This window comes from Oryctolagus cuniculus, chromosome 12, assembly GCF_964237555.1.
Source record: "Oryctolagus cuniculus chromosome 12, mOryCun1.1, whole genome shotgun sequence".
Lineage (NCBI taxonomy): Eukaryota > Metazoa > Chordata > Mammalia > Lagomorpha > Leporidae > Oryctolagus > Oryctolagus cuniculus.
The window spans coordinates 65,070,634-65,087,202 of NC_091443.1; the positions used below are offsets into that span (position 1 = coordinate 65,070,634).

The 16,569-nt window shown below is 55.0% G+C and overlaps 1 protein-coding gene across 5 annotated transcripts in view; it reads right to left on the bottom strand.

Annotated features, from left to right (window-relative positions):
• The window catches only part of PLA2G4E (phospholipase A2 group IVE), a 43,093-nt gene extending 28,035 nt beyond the window's left edge, over positions 1–15,058 (bottom strand). For all 5 annotated transcript variants that reach the window (XR_011380870.1, XR_011380871.1, XR_011380872.1 and 2 more), the window contains exons 1-3: positions 14,913–15,058; positions 6,819–6,891; positions 1,205–1,341 (exon numbers count right to left, since the gene is read on the bottom strand). Coding sequence is in view for 1 of the 5 variants with exons in the window: in XM_008269138.4 (XP_008267360.2) it covers positions 1,205–1,341; positions 6,819–6,891; positions 14,913–15,008 (306 nt within the window). In the remaining 4 variants the exon portion in view is untranslated. The remainder of the gene's footprint in view (positions 1–1,204; positions 1,342–6,818; positions 6,892–14,912) is intronic.
• Between the last annotated feature and the right edge of the window lie 1,511 nt (positions 15,059–16,569).

Sequence of the window (16,569 nt, forward strand, 5' to 3'; positions counted from 1 at the left end):
GCCGTGGGCCCTGCGGAGCTGCAAAGCCCGGATCAGGAAGCTAACACCTCGACACTCCAGAGAGGGAGGCAGAAAGACAGGAGTTTCTGACAACTGGCTCATCTACCCCTAAGAAGGCCTCATGAATGTTTCCAAAGCAGTGAGGCAGGCAGCCTCTCCCCCCACCCCCATCCCCCAATCTGGCTGAACTCTGAGGTCAGTGGTCTCAAGTTGTTGCAAGGATCCTGGGAGACACGGGGCTGAGGCTGAGTTTGCTTCTTAGCTCCCTATCTAGCAAACCTAAGGTGGTTCTGGGGCTTCTCAACCAGATGAGTTCTGTCGACCTCATAACGAACAGAAACCCAGTATGCCCCAGAACCAACACAGCAGCCCCATAATCCTTAAGAAAAAGGAAGCCCCAATGCTGATTTCAAGATGGCAGACAAGCCTACATGGAAATCCTCCTCCTTCTCCAAACTGATTTGTATGATAGAAAAGGTGTTTTTAAAATAAGAAATACAAAAAAGAAATACAAAAAGGACTTCATGCCCTAGAAATGGGAAAGCATCCACATAGCAGCAAGCTGGCGCTGTTGAGCCAGTGCCTCACAATGGGTTGACGCCTCCACGATGAGGCCACATTGGTCTTAAAAGTTTTCTGCAGAGGATGTTACAACTCAGGATGTTCGAGGGGCCATTCTCCCAGCAGAGATGTGAACTTGACTTAGGTCATCATATATCTGAAAAAGGCTTACCAAGTGGAACAAGAATTCAACAAATGAAGGCACAGGAACACACACCCACAGAAATAGAAACAGAAGATGAATCTGTAAAGGATTCAAGGAAGACAGAACCCTTTGGGTGGAATCTTGACTGGCCTTGGAATTAGCATATAGAATGGCTTTTTCCCTCTGTGTATTCTGCTCAAAGCATGCTCTGGAAGGTACCAGAAGCCATGTTTTGGGGGCAAAAGACACCAGTACCAGCAGCAATTGGATAGAAAGACAACTGAGACCAGGAAGAAGGTGGAAGGATGAGTAGACAGAGAGAGATAAGCACGAGCCAGGCAGGAGGAAGTAGTGGATGAGTGGGAAGACAGTGGGTAGGACAAGTGGGCAGAAGGAAGAGGAAACGGGCCAAAGGACACACAACCAAGCAAAGGACAAGGAGGCAAGAGGGGACTAGAAATGCAGGCAGGGCAGACAGGTGCAGGCCTCGTGTCTCACCTTGACTTGGCTCTGGATCTGGAAGTTGAAGGCTTCATTCCACTCTGGGTTTGGGCAGTTGGAGATGGTCCTGGTCCTCAGCTTCTCGTGAGAGGCAGTGGGAAGCCAGAGGCTCACATAGCAGTCAGTCTGGCTCACTGTCCAAGGGAGACAGGGGTGGACGGCAGGGTGAGGAACCAGCTCAGGTTCGAAGAGGAAAGAGTGTGGTGACAGAAGGGACTCTCAGGCAAGCCTCTTCCAGAGCAAGGCCCCCTCCAGCTCCAGGCCCCTCTGACCCACGAATCTAACCCTCCAGAGGCCTTTGTCCTAGAATTCTGAGAAGATCACAGACAGCAGGCTGGCCAGGGCAGAGCCCAGGTCCCACGGACCATTCTCATGGACACAACCTCTGGCTCTCTTCAGAAGTACCTTGGTCTTTAAACAGCTGCCAGTGTGGGACAAGGTATGGCCACACAGTTTTCCCTCAGCCATGGAAAGATCTAGAAGGCCATCCCTGAAGGGTCCAGCTTACTTCTAGCCTTAACCAGAAAGTAGGGTCGAGCTCCTCCTCTGAGCTGAGGAGAAGTGAGGACTGGAAGGGAGTCAGCCCAGGAAGGGCTTAGATGGAGCAAGGTGTTTGCAGGATGGATAAGCAGGGACCGGCATCTCCACATGGCTTAAAGCCTCAACTGCCACTAGCCAGGCCCTCTGGACCTGTCCTGGGCCTCCACATGACGTTTATGACCCCAAACCCTCACATACAGGGCTCACACATTCTTTTTCATTGTAAATGAACGACCTAAATGTGACGCTGCTGGACCCGTTCTGGAGAGGGCACAAGGCTTTGACCCCCCAGGCTTCTCCCACAGTGGAGGAAGGCCTTCTGCGTCTTCTGGTTGGAAAAGCAAGAGGGATAGGGTAAAAAACAGTAGCCCAGGCTGGCTCCTGAGGAGCAGAGGAGGGAAGAGGAGGGGCCACAGTTGCCTGTATCACTCCCTTGGCAATCTACAAAAATAAATTTCAGGATGCACACGAGATACATGGAAAGCAGGAAGAGTCAAAACCACTTCTAGCGTCAGAGCCCTCGAGGTGGTAACGTTGGTATGAGGATGGCAGTTCTGTACTGGTAGGACTGATCCAAACTGGTTCGTAATTACTAATGATTGCTAATGAAAGAGGAAGCAGGGCTGCCCTCTGGGACTTAGTCCTGCATTGTTACCAGGCTGAAAGCTTTATCAGTGTCACGGTTTGCAATCAAGTGCTCCTGGTTTCTGACTTCACCCGTGATGTCTGGTTCATCTTAGAGGGTTCACCATTCAGTGCACTGGAATTCACAGCCCTCCTCCCATTGAAAAACGGCATAATGATCATCTAATCCAGGCTAAAGAATAACCAAAACCAAACAGAATCAATGGAAAATGATGACTCCATCATCCCCACCCATCTCTCCATGCCCAACCTGCTCCTCCTCACCCACCTGGGTGTCCAGGCCAGAAACCAAGCATCATCCTTGACCTCCACACTGAATTGGTTCAACTCTTCCCGTCTCTCAGGCTCACCCTCTCCTCATCTGCACTGCCACGGCTTTGGTGCAGGCCACCATTATCTCTGGGGCCGCTTCCCAAATGGGCTCCTGTCCCCTGTCCTGCCCTACTCCAATCTTGCCCCAAGAGAAGCCGGAGGGATATTTTAGATATGAGCCTTCCTGCTTTAAGATTCTTTAACAGCTTCCACTGAACAGGGCTGCCTCTGTCTCCTCTTCCAACCTCCCTAGTCTCTCTCCGACCCTGCACGCAAGCACACACTTAGGTGCACACTCCCACACACATTCATGACGACTGCCAAACCCGACTACTCAGGTATCTTCAAAGGTGCCGTGCTGTCTTGCCTCCAGGCCTTTGCACAAGCTGTTCCTTCTGCCTGGAACACCCTTCCCTTCTTCTTTCACCCCTTCTTCTCCAGGCTAACCCCTGCAGTTTTTGGAAAGAGCCACCTCTGGAAGACGTCCCTGAGCTAAGCCTGGGCCAGGTGCCACCCTAGCCCTGAGTCCTTTGGTCCTGCCCAGAGAATACTTTCCACACAGTGCTTCAAGGGTAGGAGGACACATCTGTCTGTTACACTGTGAACACTGCAAGGGCTGGGAGACCGTGTCCTGGAACACAGCAGGCACTGCCTGAACATTTGCTGAATGAATGAGTTGAAAGGAAAAACTGAACCTCCTGCTAAAGACCCTATCAGTCCCCAAGAAATCCTGGGCTGAGTCACTGCAGACAGGTAGGCCAGTTAGCGTGTCTAATTGCTCTGCCAATAGGGAGACTCACAGGGGACCTGCCCAGTCCACTCAGACCCCTCCCCTGACTTCTCCCAGACACCAGCTTCTCCTCCTAGGTCTGGAACATTCCCCTTGGGTCTGTGCAGCAGGAGCCCATAGGCAGGCACAAACCACTCTAAATCCATTGTCTTTACAACTTTTGCTTAGCATGCATGATTTGATGGATGCTTTAAAAGTCCCTTTCCTTCTAAAATCATTTTTCTGTCAACTGCCCATGCCTAGAATCCTCTCATTAAGCCCATTAAGCAAAATTTCAGTATGTTTGCACTAAGGTTTACATGTCTAGTTAAGCTAAAGATATTCCTGGAAGAAAAAAAAAAAAAGAAGACAGATTAGACACCCACATTCCAAGTGATTTTTCAGCTCTTGTGCAGAGAGCTGTTTCCTCTCTGTCCCCACCCCTGCCACCCACACCCCTGTGTTGGGAAGAAAGAGGGTGCAGCCCAAGGAGAGGGTGACTCCAGGGAAGGTGAGGGTGGGGAAGGTGAGCCAGGGCGGACGACAGTGGGGCAGGCACCTTAAGCTGAGTGAGGACGGTGACCATCACATTGGTCATGAAGAGTGGTTAAGCAGTGTTGAGCCAGTTCACAGGGCTTTGTGGACTACAGGGGATTGCCTAAGCACACAGAAGCTCCAGTCCCTGTTCGTCTCACAGTGACAGAGGGCTTGGTCATTTGAATGACAAGTTTCCTTTCCTGGATCATGGGTGGGAGAGATGACTCAATTATCTCCACGGATGCTCAGAACATGTCTCCCTCTGGAGACACCTGCCTGACAACCCTTGGGGTGCTGGTTTGGGTTTCAATTTACCTCCCCAAGAGGAATAGAAACTCCTGATGGCTGGGAGGTTCTGGGTTCTGGCCCAGGTCTCGGTGGAGCACTGTTTTAGTTCTTGGTAAGGGCATTATCCAGTGTTTCCTTTGTGTTTTAGCCTCTTTGAAGCTGTGGGAAATTTAGACACAGCTTGAAGAACTAACAAGAGTGGTTTATTTGGATTCAAGCTAGAAGGGAACAATTTCAAGCATTTGTAACCCAAGACCCAAAAGGCATTGGGATAGTTCAACAACAGGGCTGTGACAACCGAGGAGTTGACATGACGTGACCGGGGTGGCTCCCTCATACACGTCCTTCACTTTGCTAGGCAGTGGGTTCTCACAGAGGACCAGGTACCCCCAACAGCAGCCTTCATGCCAGAGGGCTATATGGGGTAAGGAGGAGGGGGAGAGGAGCCTGGTAACACCAAACCTGTATGTTTCTTTGGGTGACAGGTATGGCAGGGAGAGGACAGAAGAAAGGGCCTTGACAATGAGGAGGTCTGAGTATGTAATGCAGGCATGTAGAGTGAGTCTGTGGCACGGTGACTCCAAGGGCTGGCACATACACAACCCAAGAGGAATTGCAGGAAGGGGAGCACTGCTGTGGGCTTACAGGAGCTGGGGTGGTCACTGAGGGGAGGGGGTGACCTCTGCCCAAGAAGGGGTGAAGTGTCTGAGTGACCCACCATAGCAGGGACAAGAAGGCCAAAGGAAGTGGCCACAGTGCAGGCCCGGGGGTGCATCCTAGCTCCTTAAGTCACTCATTGGTGGGCTGCAGAAGCCCCAAGAAGCCAGCGGTGAGGTCCGGGCCCTCCGGCCAGTCACTAAGCAGACACAAGCTCAAGCACGAGGATGGCTGGAACTGCTTCCACTGGCAATGAGGCTCTGTCTCACTCCTGCTGGGTCCCTTTGCCATTTCTGTGTTGCAGGGCCCACCTGCCTCTGCCCTCCACACTCATCCCTGCATTGCCAGTTTCCAGCCTCTCCCACGCTATGCTCCAGCACAACCTGCCTTGAGCCTGTAGGAAGTGACTCAATCCCTTCCTCAAGTGCTTAGGCACCCCTCACTTAGAATGCACCGATGCCTTCTCTACCAGGCTTCCTGCCTCCAGCTTCCGGGCTCTCTACCCTCTGGCTCCGCTCCCTGTTCTGGGACTGCCCACGCTCCTCCAGACCTAACAATGCCTCTACCTTAGGTCATCATTAACCCCACATCTGCAAAACGGGCCTCCCAGGACTGCCCTCAGGTAGTTGGCAGGGTCAGATGGGGTTGGGAGTGGCCCAGGCTGGCTGCCCCATTCTCAGGCTACCCTGTCCCCAGATCCTGCTCCCTGGCATTTTCTTTCTTTCTTTTTTTTTTAAACTACTGTACTACTTCTTTTTCCTGCTCTACTGCTTTTTTTTTAATATTTATTTTTACAAGGGTTCTTCTATTGCTGGTTTGCTCCCCAAATGGCCACAATGGTCGAGGCTGGGCCAGACCCAAGCCAGGAGCTTTTTCTGGGTCTCCCACATGGCTGCAGGGGCCCAAGCACTTGGGCCATCTTCTACTGCTTTCCCAGGTGCATTAGCAGAGAGCTGGACTGGAAGTGGAGCAGCTGGGATTTGAACCAATGCCCATACGGGATGCCAGCGCCACACGTGCAGGCTTTACCTGCTACACCACAACATGGCCCCCGATGCTCACATCTTGTGTCTCTCAGACACCAAGCCCTCAGCGCAGCCTTCCTGAGCCCTCCCAGCTCTCAGGGTTTTCCTCTGGCCCTAAATCCTGGGGTGACAAGGTTGGACTGCTATCTTCTAGCCTATCAACTGCTTTAGGCAGAAATGTCTCCCCTGCTAAAATGTACACTCAGTACCTGCTATGAGGCTTTTCTGCCCCTCTTGTGACTTCCTTAGCTTGGGGGAACCCTGTGGCCTTTGAACCAATCCGCATGGTCACCAGTGCATGCACACTGCCCACAGCTGTGGCGCGTGGGTACAGAGTTTCTCCTCTTTGGGGGACAAGCGTCCTCTCTGGGTGGGAACAAGGCAAGGCCCAGCACGGGGAGAGGTCTTTGGTATTGTGCCCACTCAGATGCCTTCACTTTTTCCTGAAGCCAAGGGCTTCCCAGGGCCCCATGGGCTGGCAGTTCAGTGAGAGCTGGGGTAGAGGGGAGGTTAGGATGTAAGAAAACACTACACAAACAGCCCTGGCTATCAAACCACGTCCATGAGGTGTCACATGAGAGAGGCCAGTGCTCCTGAAAATGGATTCCAGGAGACAGCGGGGAGGAGGGGCAGAGGGGCAGAGTGGGAGGGGGTGGGCAAACAGAGCTCTCGGATGGATGCAGACACAACGGCTGGTGCGGCTAAGAGTGAGAGGCCTGGAAAACTCATAAATCTCCAAGTCAGGAATGCAGAGCAGAACCCACACACATGCACCTGCCCACTTCCCCAGCCAGGCCCTCTGTCCATGCAGGCCCCGCGAGCAGAGGAGGGCACTCACCTACATCGGCCTGCCGCACGTTTTTCATCCGGATGACCCTCACTGTCAACAGGTGGCACGGAGACAGCCCCTCCTGTGGGTTGAGAAGACACAGACTCACTCTGCAAGCATCATCACAAGGCCCAGGCCCTCAGTGGGGGAAGGGGTGGAGTGGGGGTGCAGATTTTCCCACCAGGCCCGCTGGGATCTGTCGGGTCGCATACAACCACCCCACAGTGCTTGTCATTATTTGCTTCTCTCCTGCCTGGAAGGTCTGACACTGCAGAGAGCCTGGGGCCCTGCCTGGTTTCTCATCGTTGTACCTCTAGTCCCAGCAGCATGCTGATGGATGGAAAGTGTTCAGTAAACGCTTGCTGACAGGTGAATCATGGGGCTGGCTTTATGGTGCAGTGGGTTCAGCCTCCAGCTGTGATGCCAGCATCCCATATGGGAACATCGGTTTGAATCTCAGCTGCTCTGCTTCTGATCTAGCTCTTTGCTAATGCATCTGGGAAAGCAGCAGAAGATAGCCTAGGTACTTGGGACCTAATCACTCGTGAGGGAGACCCAGATGGGATTTCAAACACCTGGCTTCAGCCTGGCCCAGCCACAGCCATTGAGGCCATTTAGAGAGTAAACCAGTGGATGGAAGTTATCTCTGTCACTCTGCTTTTCAAATACACACATAAATCTTAAAAAACAAACAAACAAACAAAAAAACAAAACTGGATGAACCAATGGATGAAAGTTTCTGCCCCAAGCACAGAACAAACACCAGCAGCGATGTTTCCACTCTCATTTTTTTTTTTTTTTGACAGGCAGAGTGGACAGTGAGAGAGAGAGAGACAGAGAGACAGAGAGAAAGGTCTTCCTTTGCCGTTGGTTCACCCTCCAATGGCCGCCACGGCCGGCGCACTGCGCTGATCCAATGGCAGGAGCCAGGTACTTATCCTGGTCTCCCATGGGGTGCAGGGCCCAAGGGCTTGGGCCATCCTCCACTGCACTCCCTGGCCACAGCAGAGAGCTGGCCTGGAAGAGGGGCAACTGGGATAGAATCTGACACCCCGACCGGGACTAGAACCCGGTGTGCTGGCGCCGCAAGGCGGAGGATTAGCCTAGTGAGCCGCGGCGCCGGCCTGCCACTCTCATTTTTATCTCCATAAATAGCCGCTCACTGGCAGCTACTGTGGCCGTTGTGCCTGCATCCATCTGAGAGCTCTGTTTGCCCACCCCCTCCCACTCTGCCCCTCCCCCCTCCTCCCCACTGTCTCCTGGAATCCATTTTCAGGAGCATTGGCCTCTTTCATGCGACACCTCATGGACGTGGTTTGATAGCCAGGGCTGTTTGTGTAGTGTTTTCTTACATCCTAACCTCCCCTCTACCCCAGCTCTATCCCTCCCTCCTCCCACCCCATGCAGAGACTAACGCTGCCCTTCCTGGCCCAAGGTGGCAGCTTGCTCAGGAGGCAGGCATGGATGGCTTGGGCGGGTGGTGGTGACAGACACCAATCAGGGAGGGACATATACTCACTGAGAGACGGCATGGCGGGTGCTCTTCCCCCGGGCAGAGTGGCTTAGCTCCAGCCCAGGGACATCTGTTTCTCCCCTGTCTACAAGCCTCCTTACCCAGGGCATTGTCCCCCAAGTCTCTGCTGTCACTCTGTTGGCCCTTGCCAGTGGCCAGTGTGCCTCTCTCCCCTACACTGCTCTTGCGAGAGCTACCTGTAGCATCTCAGCTGTGCTGCAATGACTTCTGCTTCATGCTGGCAAAAGCTCAAGTCATCCTTGATCCCACCACTGGTGCCTGTCAGAAGCCACTGTCGGTAACTGCAACCCCAGGGAGCCCTGCGGCCGCTGCCTGTGCCAGCGACCTTCCTGATGACTCTCCCCACGTGCACATGCCCGGGGCTGTGTGTTTGGTGGTGATGTTTCTCCTTCTGCCAGCTCCTGTTGGATTTCTTCCACTTCTTGGGGGCCCTGGCATCATCTCAAGTCCCTTGGCCATGGTGTCCGTGGTAGTGGGAGGGGCCCTGCCCACCTCCCTCCCCTGTACTCTGTGAATCACACATTAGCCACTGGCTCGCTTTTGTCCTCCACAGACGCTCAGCCTCCCAGACAGCCTGAACCATCTCTACCAGCCTCCCCACCAACTTTCCTGTCCACCAAGGACCCACCTCTCCCCGCTTCTCTCTCTGCAGCCCCTTCCCTGCCTACTGATCTTGCCCCAACCCAGCAGGCCATGGGAGCCTCAGTTCCATCCCCGCCCCCTTCTGCCTGGCTTGCTGGGCCCTGTGCCAGATGCTTGGGAGTCAGGGGTAAATATTAGGCAGAGAAGAGGGAGTGGAAGGCAAGGATGGTGGGTGGTCTTGAGGGGAAAGCAGGTCAAGTCGGCCACAGGCGCCCACTGGCTGGGCTTGGGGCCTCTCCCCGGCTCCAGAAGCCTCCCCACAGTCTAGCACGTTTCTGGACTTGGGAAGACCCTTCTTCTGCTCCTTTGGGACCAAGGCTGCCGAGCAAAGCGTTTTCCTCCTGCACCTCGTGGAGGCAGCACTCCACAGAAGGGGGCCACCTTGTGCCTGATCTGCAGGTGTCCTGGCTCTGTTCTCTGCAGTTCCTGCCCTTCCTGTTTGAAAGGACCGAAGTCCTTTCCCTCAAGGTTTCACCCAGGATTACACCAGTTTCTGTTACTGTCCACCCCCAGCCTGTGCCCACAGCAAATGCCACTGGATGCCCCCAACCAAATACCTGTGTTAATAGAGGCTTCTGAACTAGAACCCTTGACATGTCACCCTACCTGTGCTGGTCTGCCACTAGGACCACTTAGTGCCTTAAGATGATACAGAGAGCCAGTGCCACGGCTCAACAGGCTAATCCTCCGCCTTGCGGCGCTGGCATACCGGGTTCTAGTCCCGGTCGGGGCGCCAGATTCTGTCCCAGTTGCTCCTCTTCCAGGCCAGCTCTCTGCTGTGGCCCAGGAAGGCAGTGGAGGATGGCCCAAGTGCTTGGGCCCTGCACCCCATGGGAGACCAGGAGAAGCACCTGGCTCCTGGCTTCGGATCAGCATGGTGCGCCGGCCATGGCGGCCATTGGAGGGTGAACCAACGGCAATGGAAGACCTTTCTCTCTGTCTCTCTCTCACTGTCTACTCTGCCTGTCAAAAAAAAAAAAAAAAGATGATACAGGGGCCAGCTTTGTGGCATAGCAGGTTCAGCTGCCACCTGTAACACTGCATTCCCTATGGGTGCTGGTTCAAGTCCTGGCTGCTTTGTTTCTGATTCAGCTCCCTGCTGATGTGCCTGGAAAGGCAGTAAAGGATGGCTCGAGTACTTGTGCCCATGCCATCCACCTGGGAGACCTGGATAAAACTGCTGGCTCCTGGCTTTGTCTTGGCCTAGCCCCAGTGATTGCAGCCATTTGGGAAGTGAACCAGATGAAAGATCTCTCTCTCTCTCTCTCTCTCTCTCTCTCTCTCTTTCTAACTCTGCCTTTCAAATAAAATATATAAATCTAAAAAAATGCAATTCTTCTCTCTTTAACTAATATTGAGGTTTGGGGGAAAACAAAGTATGCCCCCCCAAAAAGAGTCCCTATAATCTAACGCTCAGAATCAGTCAGTTACCATTTTGATGTCTGTTTGGATCTTCCTGGGCTTAATTCTAACCAGCAACAATAGAACAAAGACTCTGGGAAAGCAAAGTAATTTATTCCCTGAGCTTGACAAGTAAGTAGATTTTAGGGTAGCCTTCCTCTGTCTCCCCAACAGCTGCCTCAAAGTCAAGCTGACAGTCAATTCTAGGTCGAAGGGCCCTTTTCAGGAGATTTTAACTCTCAAGTGTTGAATATTTTCATAATCAACAACTTGGACTCACAGCATTCTGTTGTGAGCATGATGAGCTGGGTCAAAGCCCACATCCAGGGTTTCCGGTTCTGGACCCATGGCTGTGTCTTTGGCCAGTCCCTCGCCCTGGGCATGGTGGGCTCCTTATTTCCCACCTGCACTGGGCAGAGTGACTCCTGGTCTGACCTGGTGAGGCAGCAGGAGTTGACTTGTACCAGGGGAGCAGTCCCCACAAAGGCCACTTTCTCAGAGGGCAACTAGATCCATGTTCTCTACAGTAGCAGGGCTCTGAACCCAGGGCTGTGGGCCTCTCAGCCATCACGGCCCTTTCTCCTGCCTCTAGGTGGGGCTTGCCAAGGCCCAGCCCAGCTCCTTTAGGACCCACTCTGGACAGGAGGGAGCCTCCGGGGCTTCCCCAGGACCTCACTCAAGGTCTCCCTGCCTTCCAGGAAAAGTTCTCTCCTGTCATCTAACCCCAGTGCCTTCCACTGAGGTTGCCTGGTTCTTCTGCTCTAACTCAGGAGCAGCAGCGGCCACATCAGTTACCATGTCCTGAGTGCCCGGCCACATGCCACAAACTGTGTGCTCATGCTCCATGTATCTTCTTGCTTAACCTCCGTAACCACTCCACGAAGCAGTCGCTATTATTTCAGTTTACAGATGGGGAATCTGGGGATAAATCCTTTGATGTGGGGCTCTCAGCTGGAATCAGAGGAACCCAAAAATTGAATCCAACCCTAATTCTCAAATCTGTGTTCGTGACCACTGCTCTCCTTGGACTCCACTCTTGTTGCTTTTCCTCCTTCGACTTCTTCTCTTAGGACCCCCATTTCCCAACAGAGTCCTTTCCTTCACCTTGAATTCGCCCAAAGCCTAAACCACGCCCAAGCGTTGACAGTCCTTCTGAGGCTGTGCTCCTATCAGCTATGTTTCTACAGACACACTCCATGATTGCTCTCATTTTCTAAAAATCCAGGGCACAGCACAGCCGTCAGGGCCCTTGGAGAAGTTCTCATTTTTCTAGTAAGCATGAGGGTTCTCCTCCACGGTCTGCCGTGGCCCCTCTCAGGGACCAGGGGCTTTCAGGAGTGACCCAGTTGCAAAGTACTCCACAAAGCACTCCTATATTTGGCCAGCAGAGACACAGCCTGGAAGGGTGTTTGAGAGAAACCCCAGACGGACCAGGCTGGGAGGAGGAAGTAGATGCTACGGTTTGAACACGGTTTGTCCCCTCTGAAGCTCCTGTTGGAATGCAGCTGCTGCGGGGCGGGGCTGAAAGGCAGGCCCTCTAGAGGTGATGCGCTGTTCAGAGAACGCAGCCCTCCAGGGGCTGGATAATTCACTGCGAGAGGGGCTTATTATAGAACGAGGCTGCCCCTCCTGTTGTTTTTTTTTTTTTTTTTCCTCTTTCACACACACCTGCTTGCCCTTTTGCCTTCTGCCATGAGTTGAAGCTGAAAGAGCCCTGTTCCAGAAGATGAGCAGGATGTCAACTCCATGCTCTAGGGCTTTCCAGCCTCCAGAACTGTGGGCTAAAACAGGCCCCAGTTTCAGATATTCTGTTATAGCAACAGAAAATGGACTAAGACACAGGACGATGGGGCTTTGGTCTATGGCCCAGGTGCATTCCGGGACTCAGTCTATGAACAAATGACCTGGGGTTAACACAAGTGTACAAATTGCTCCTGATGTCACAGCTCAATTGGAGTGGTGCTAGAGAGGCACAAAAATTCATGGCCCCAGAGGTCATTGATCTATGGTAGAACAAACCACAGTTTCTATAATGGGCAAATGGAAAACAGGGCCCAGGGAGGCTGTGGAACCTAAGTTTCTGGAGTCTCCTGTGCTGTGGTAAGGGTCAAACCCTCAGGGACTTGGACAAGCCCATCCTGAGAGCAGGATGTAGTCAAGTGAAAGTCAGAATACTTAGCAGTGGGCATGGCCAGACGCTGTGCCTGCTGGGCTGTGGCCCTGGAGCAGGGACGGGATTCACGCTTCAGTTTGTGAGGGCGCTGGGAGGGTCCTGGGCAGGGACCAGGGACTTGGGGGTCAAGGCAGGAACTATCTGGCCAGCACTTCCGAGCTGTAAGCAGCCACTTCCGCACCCAGCGCAGCTGCGCGGGGGCAAGGCTGGGCAGCAGCCTCTGGGCTGCCACGTGCGAGAGCGCGAGCTGCTGCTGAGGCTGTGCACACAGTCAGCCCCGGCCTCGGCCCTGGGGGTTGGTCTTGCCAGCACTGCACTTTCCCCTCAAGATCTATTCAGTGCTGGGAGGCGGGGGCTTCCAGCTCACACGGAGAAGAGGCACCCCTTGCTTCTCAGGACTGGCCATCATGAGTGCAGTGCTTCCCTTATTTTTCAGACAGGGACCTAGTTTTAGAGGACCTTTGGCGGAGCTGGGGAACAAAACCGATAACGCTCTCTGGCGTGCCAGGCCCTGGCTCTGCACTGGGTGCTTTGCATAGGTGCGAATCTACCGTGCAGCCGCCCACTGAGGAAGGCGTCTTCAGCCCTGCCTTTTACTGGAGAGGACGGGGTTTTGGCAGATTCTGTCTCTTACACACTCACGCAGACCAGGGGCAGGACCACAGCGCAGGTGCCGGGCGGCCTGCCTTGCAGATGCGCTTTTCCAGTGGAGACTGGCTGTCACCAGGAATTAACAAAGACCAGCCAACAGCCTGCCCTAGGTCACACACTACACTAGGCAATAGCAGAAGCAGGGGTAAGACCCTCAGCTCCCAAACTGGGACTCTCCCTATACCTCAAGAGGCCAGTTGTTAACACAGAGAAGTCAAAAGAATACTTAGCTACAGATGGGTTCCTGGGGCCAGGCTCCTGGGTGGGATAAGGGGGCTGGGTAGGTCAGACAATCTGGGTGCAGAGTGGCAGGTCTGATCCTCATCTTTGGACCACTTCACCAAACCATCCCCGGGGCCTCTGGTGCCTGGGGAGAGGAAGACAGCTCCCTTCCCAGGACTTGTCAGGACGGACCAGCAGGTGATGCCACCTGCCCCTCCCAGAGCTGGGTGTAGCCATCCAGCCCTTGCAACACCTGTGTCAGAGCTCATATCAGCCTGGTGATAGCTTCCAGGAGGAAAGAGCCCTCCCCACGAGTGAGGCATTGGGACGGGGACACATGGAACCCCAGATGGTGTCCTAACCAGCCAGGGCAGTACCCAGGAGGATGCCCCCGTGGCTGTTCTCCTTCTTACGCTCAGGCTAGGTGAGTGGTTAGGGCAAGAAGATCCAGCACTGAGTGACTAGCACCCTCCAGGACCTGCGAGGAACAAGTGCAGCTCAAGGAGGGCTCCTGGAGCCACACTCTGGGCCCTCAGTTCTCAGTTGCTTCACTGTTCCCTCCAAGGGCAGCAATGTGCCCTCAGGAGATCTGCCGGAAGCTTAATAAGACTGGAGAGGCAGGAACGGGCACTATTCAGAGGTCCTTTCAGCCACCCGAGTGCTGGGGTCCCTGGGCACACCTGGGGGCACGTGTGTCCCGTAGGGTAGCAGGGGCTCCGGTTGCCGAGCAGTATGGAGCTCCCCTTCTTGGGCTCCTTGGACAAGGTCTCCAGTTCTCACCTCAAAAGCCAAGACCCTCTCAGGGCATCACCGAGTTCCTTCAGTGACTTAGTGTGGGCTGCGGGAGCTGGCGACCCTCCCCCACTGCAACGCCATCGCGTGTCTGTGGGAAGCTGCAAGCCCCAGGTCTCCTCCCTATTGTCTAGATGGGAAAAGCAAGGCAGAGCACAGGCAACCTGATTCACCAGCCCAGAGGTCTCACGGGGTTGTGAGGTGGACGGACCAAGGAGCCTTGACTGTAAACCCAAGTGGGCAGAACTGCGGCTGACGCAGAGACTGGTAATGCCACTGCTCTCGCCACACACCGTGCCAGACTCACAACAAAGCCCTCTAGGACGTGTATAGCCAATACCCACTCAGCATGAGCACAGGCCAAGTGTGGCCCCTCCAGCAGTACTCAGCATGACCTACCCTGGGTGCTGGCCCCAGATGGCCCTGAGTCACTGCACGGGGCTGTAAAGCTTGTGGGTGCTCTCGGCTGGACCATCCACCCAGCAACTCAGGCCCCAGCAGGGCTCAACCACTTCCCCCAGGGTGCTTGGCACAGGTTCTGAAGCTGAAATCTCTGGAGTGTGTGATGTCCACTGGTCCTCCCTGGGGGCCTCCTCCTGCCCGCAGCCCCCAGCCCCTGACCCGCACCCCTGGAACACATCTCCCTGGCCCTCAGCCTCTGGCCCAGCCACCGGCACGGCTCCCTCACCTTCGATGCACAGGTGGCCCAGGGCCTGCCATCTTCTGCTTGGCACGGGTCCGGCAGGTTGTGTGAGATCCAGGCGGGCATCTGCCTCTGGAGCATCGTGGTGGCTCTCCAGCAGGCTGGCGAGCTCAGCAACTTATACTCTGACTCAGAGCCCCGCCTCCTGGCCGCCTCTCGGCAGTGGCTGGGATTGCCCAGGGAGGGGTTCAGGTGGGCAGAGTGGGTGCTGGGGCCCGGGACTCTCAGCAGCAAGGGCCTCGCAGGTCTCCAGCTCTTAAATGCAGGGAGCAGCAGGGGCTTTGGCCCTGGAGCCAGGTCATCCACGGGCAAGGGGAGTCGTCTAAGAAGAGGATGCAGGGCTCTCGCCACTTTAGGATCGGCCCAGCCACAATTTGGGAAAGTCCCAGCTCTTAAACTCACAGAGGTCAAGGCTCACAGGTGCCCCTCTGGGGGACAAAGCCCCTCCTCCCGACTCCACTGCAGTGCCAGCACTCAGCGCTGCGGGGGCTGTGGCAGGGGTCTCAAGGGAGGCATGAGCCATGGACAAGGCTCCCAGAGTCAACAAGTGCAGAAAGAAGATAACTGCGCAAATCCTTGGAGAGAAGAGTCCAGGGCGAGCAGCCCCTGCACACCACCCACTGGAAGAACAGGTGGAAAGAGGGTGTGCCGGCCTCTGCGGGTGTCGGGGCAGCTGGGAGATGTGCTGGCCCTGCCCAGGTGATTCCTATCTCTGGTCTGCTCCTTGGCCCACTTGGGGGCCCGGCAAGGGCGGCTTTGCCTGCTCGGCTGCCCGGCTCTGTACCTGGGAGTTCCCTGCTCCAGCTCTTGCCTGGGGCCCCACAACCGGCTCTTCTGGCCCGCAGACAGGAGTGATTTCATGAAACCGAGCATGAGCTCTGGATGCAGGGCAGACGGGCCTGGCACGGGGCTGAGCCCAGCGGTGCTATCAGTGCATCGCCCTCCAGAGAGGCTGGGCCTGGGCCTGGTGCCTGCAGCCTCCTTCCCGGCCCTGCACCCAACCCACTGCCACGGCCACACCCCTGCGCAGAAATGAGATTCAGTTTAGTTCATGTACCTAGGAAGCACCTACTGTATACATGATGCTGAGGGGAAACTCCAGGCTCGAGGCCAGGGAGCCACATGTGTGCAACCCTTGGAGGCTCCGGGGTCCGAGTGCCCCTGTGGTGACAGGGAGCACCCTGGAAGGAGCAATGCAAATCCTCCACACGTAAAGATCCTTGGGTCCCAGAGCTCCGTCCCACGGCTAAGCCCTGGCTGCGGAGCACAGAAGACGGAAAGAGGATTCTGGCTGCGGAGGGAGACTGTGCTGGAGAAGGCTTCACAGAGGAGGCGGCATCTGAATTGAGCCTTGGAGGCTGGATGGGAATTCAGCAGCTCATGGTAGGAGGGAAGCGCATCCTAGAAGGAAGGAACAGCACGGAGAAGGACGGGGAGGCCAGAGAGTGGGGACGCTTAGGTACGCAAATGCTCCGGACTCAGTGGCAGGGAGTCGCACGGCGGGAGATGCGGGGTAGAGTGAGACCCAGAGAGAAGGCAGGCACCAGGAAGCAACAGACTTGGAAGGACAGGTTAGGGACCAACGGTCATGACCCACAACTTCAGATATCTTCTCTGGGTGACGGGCAGCCACTGATGGCTG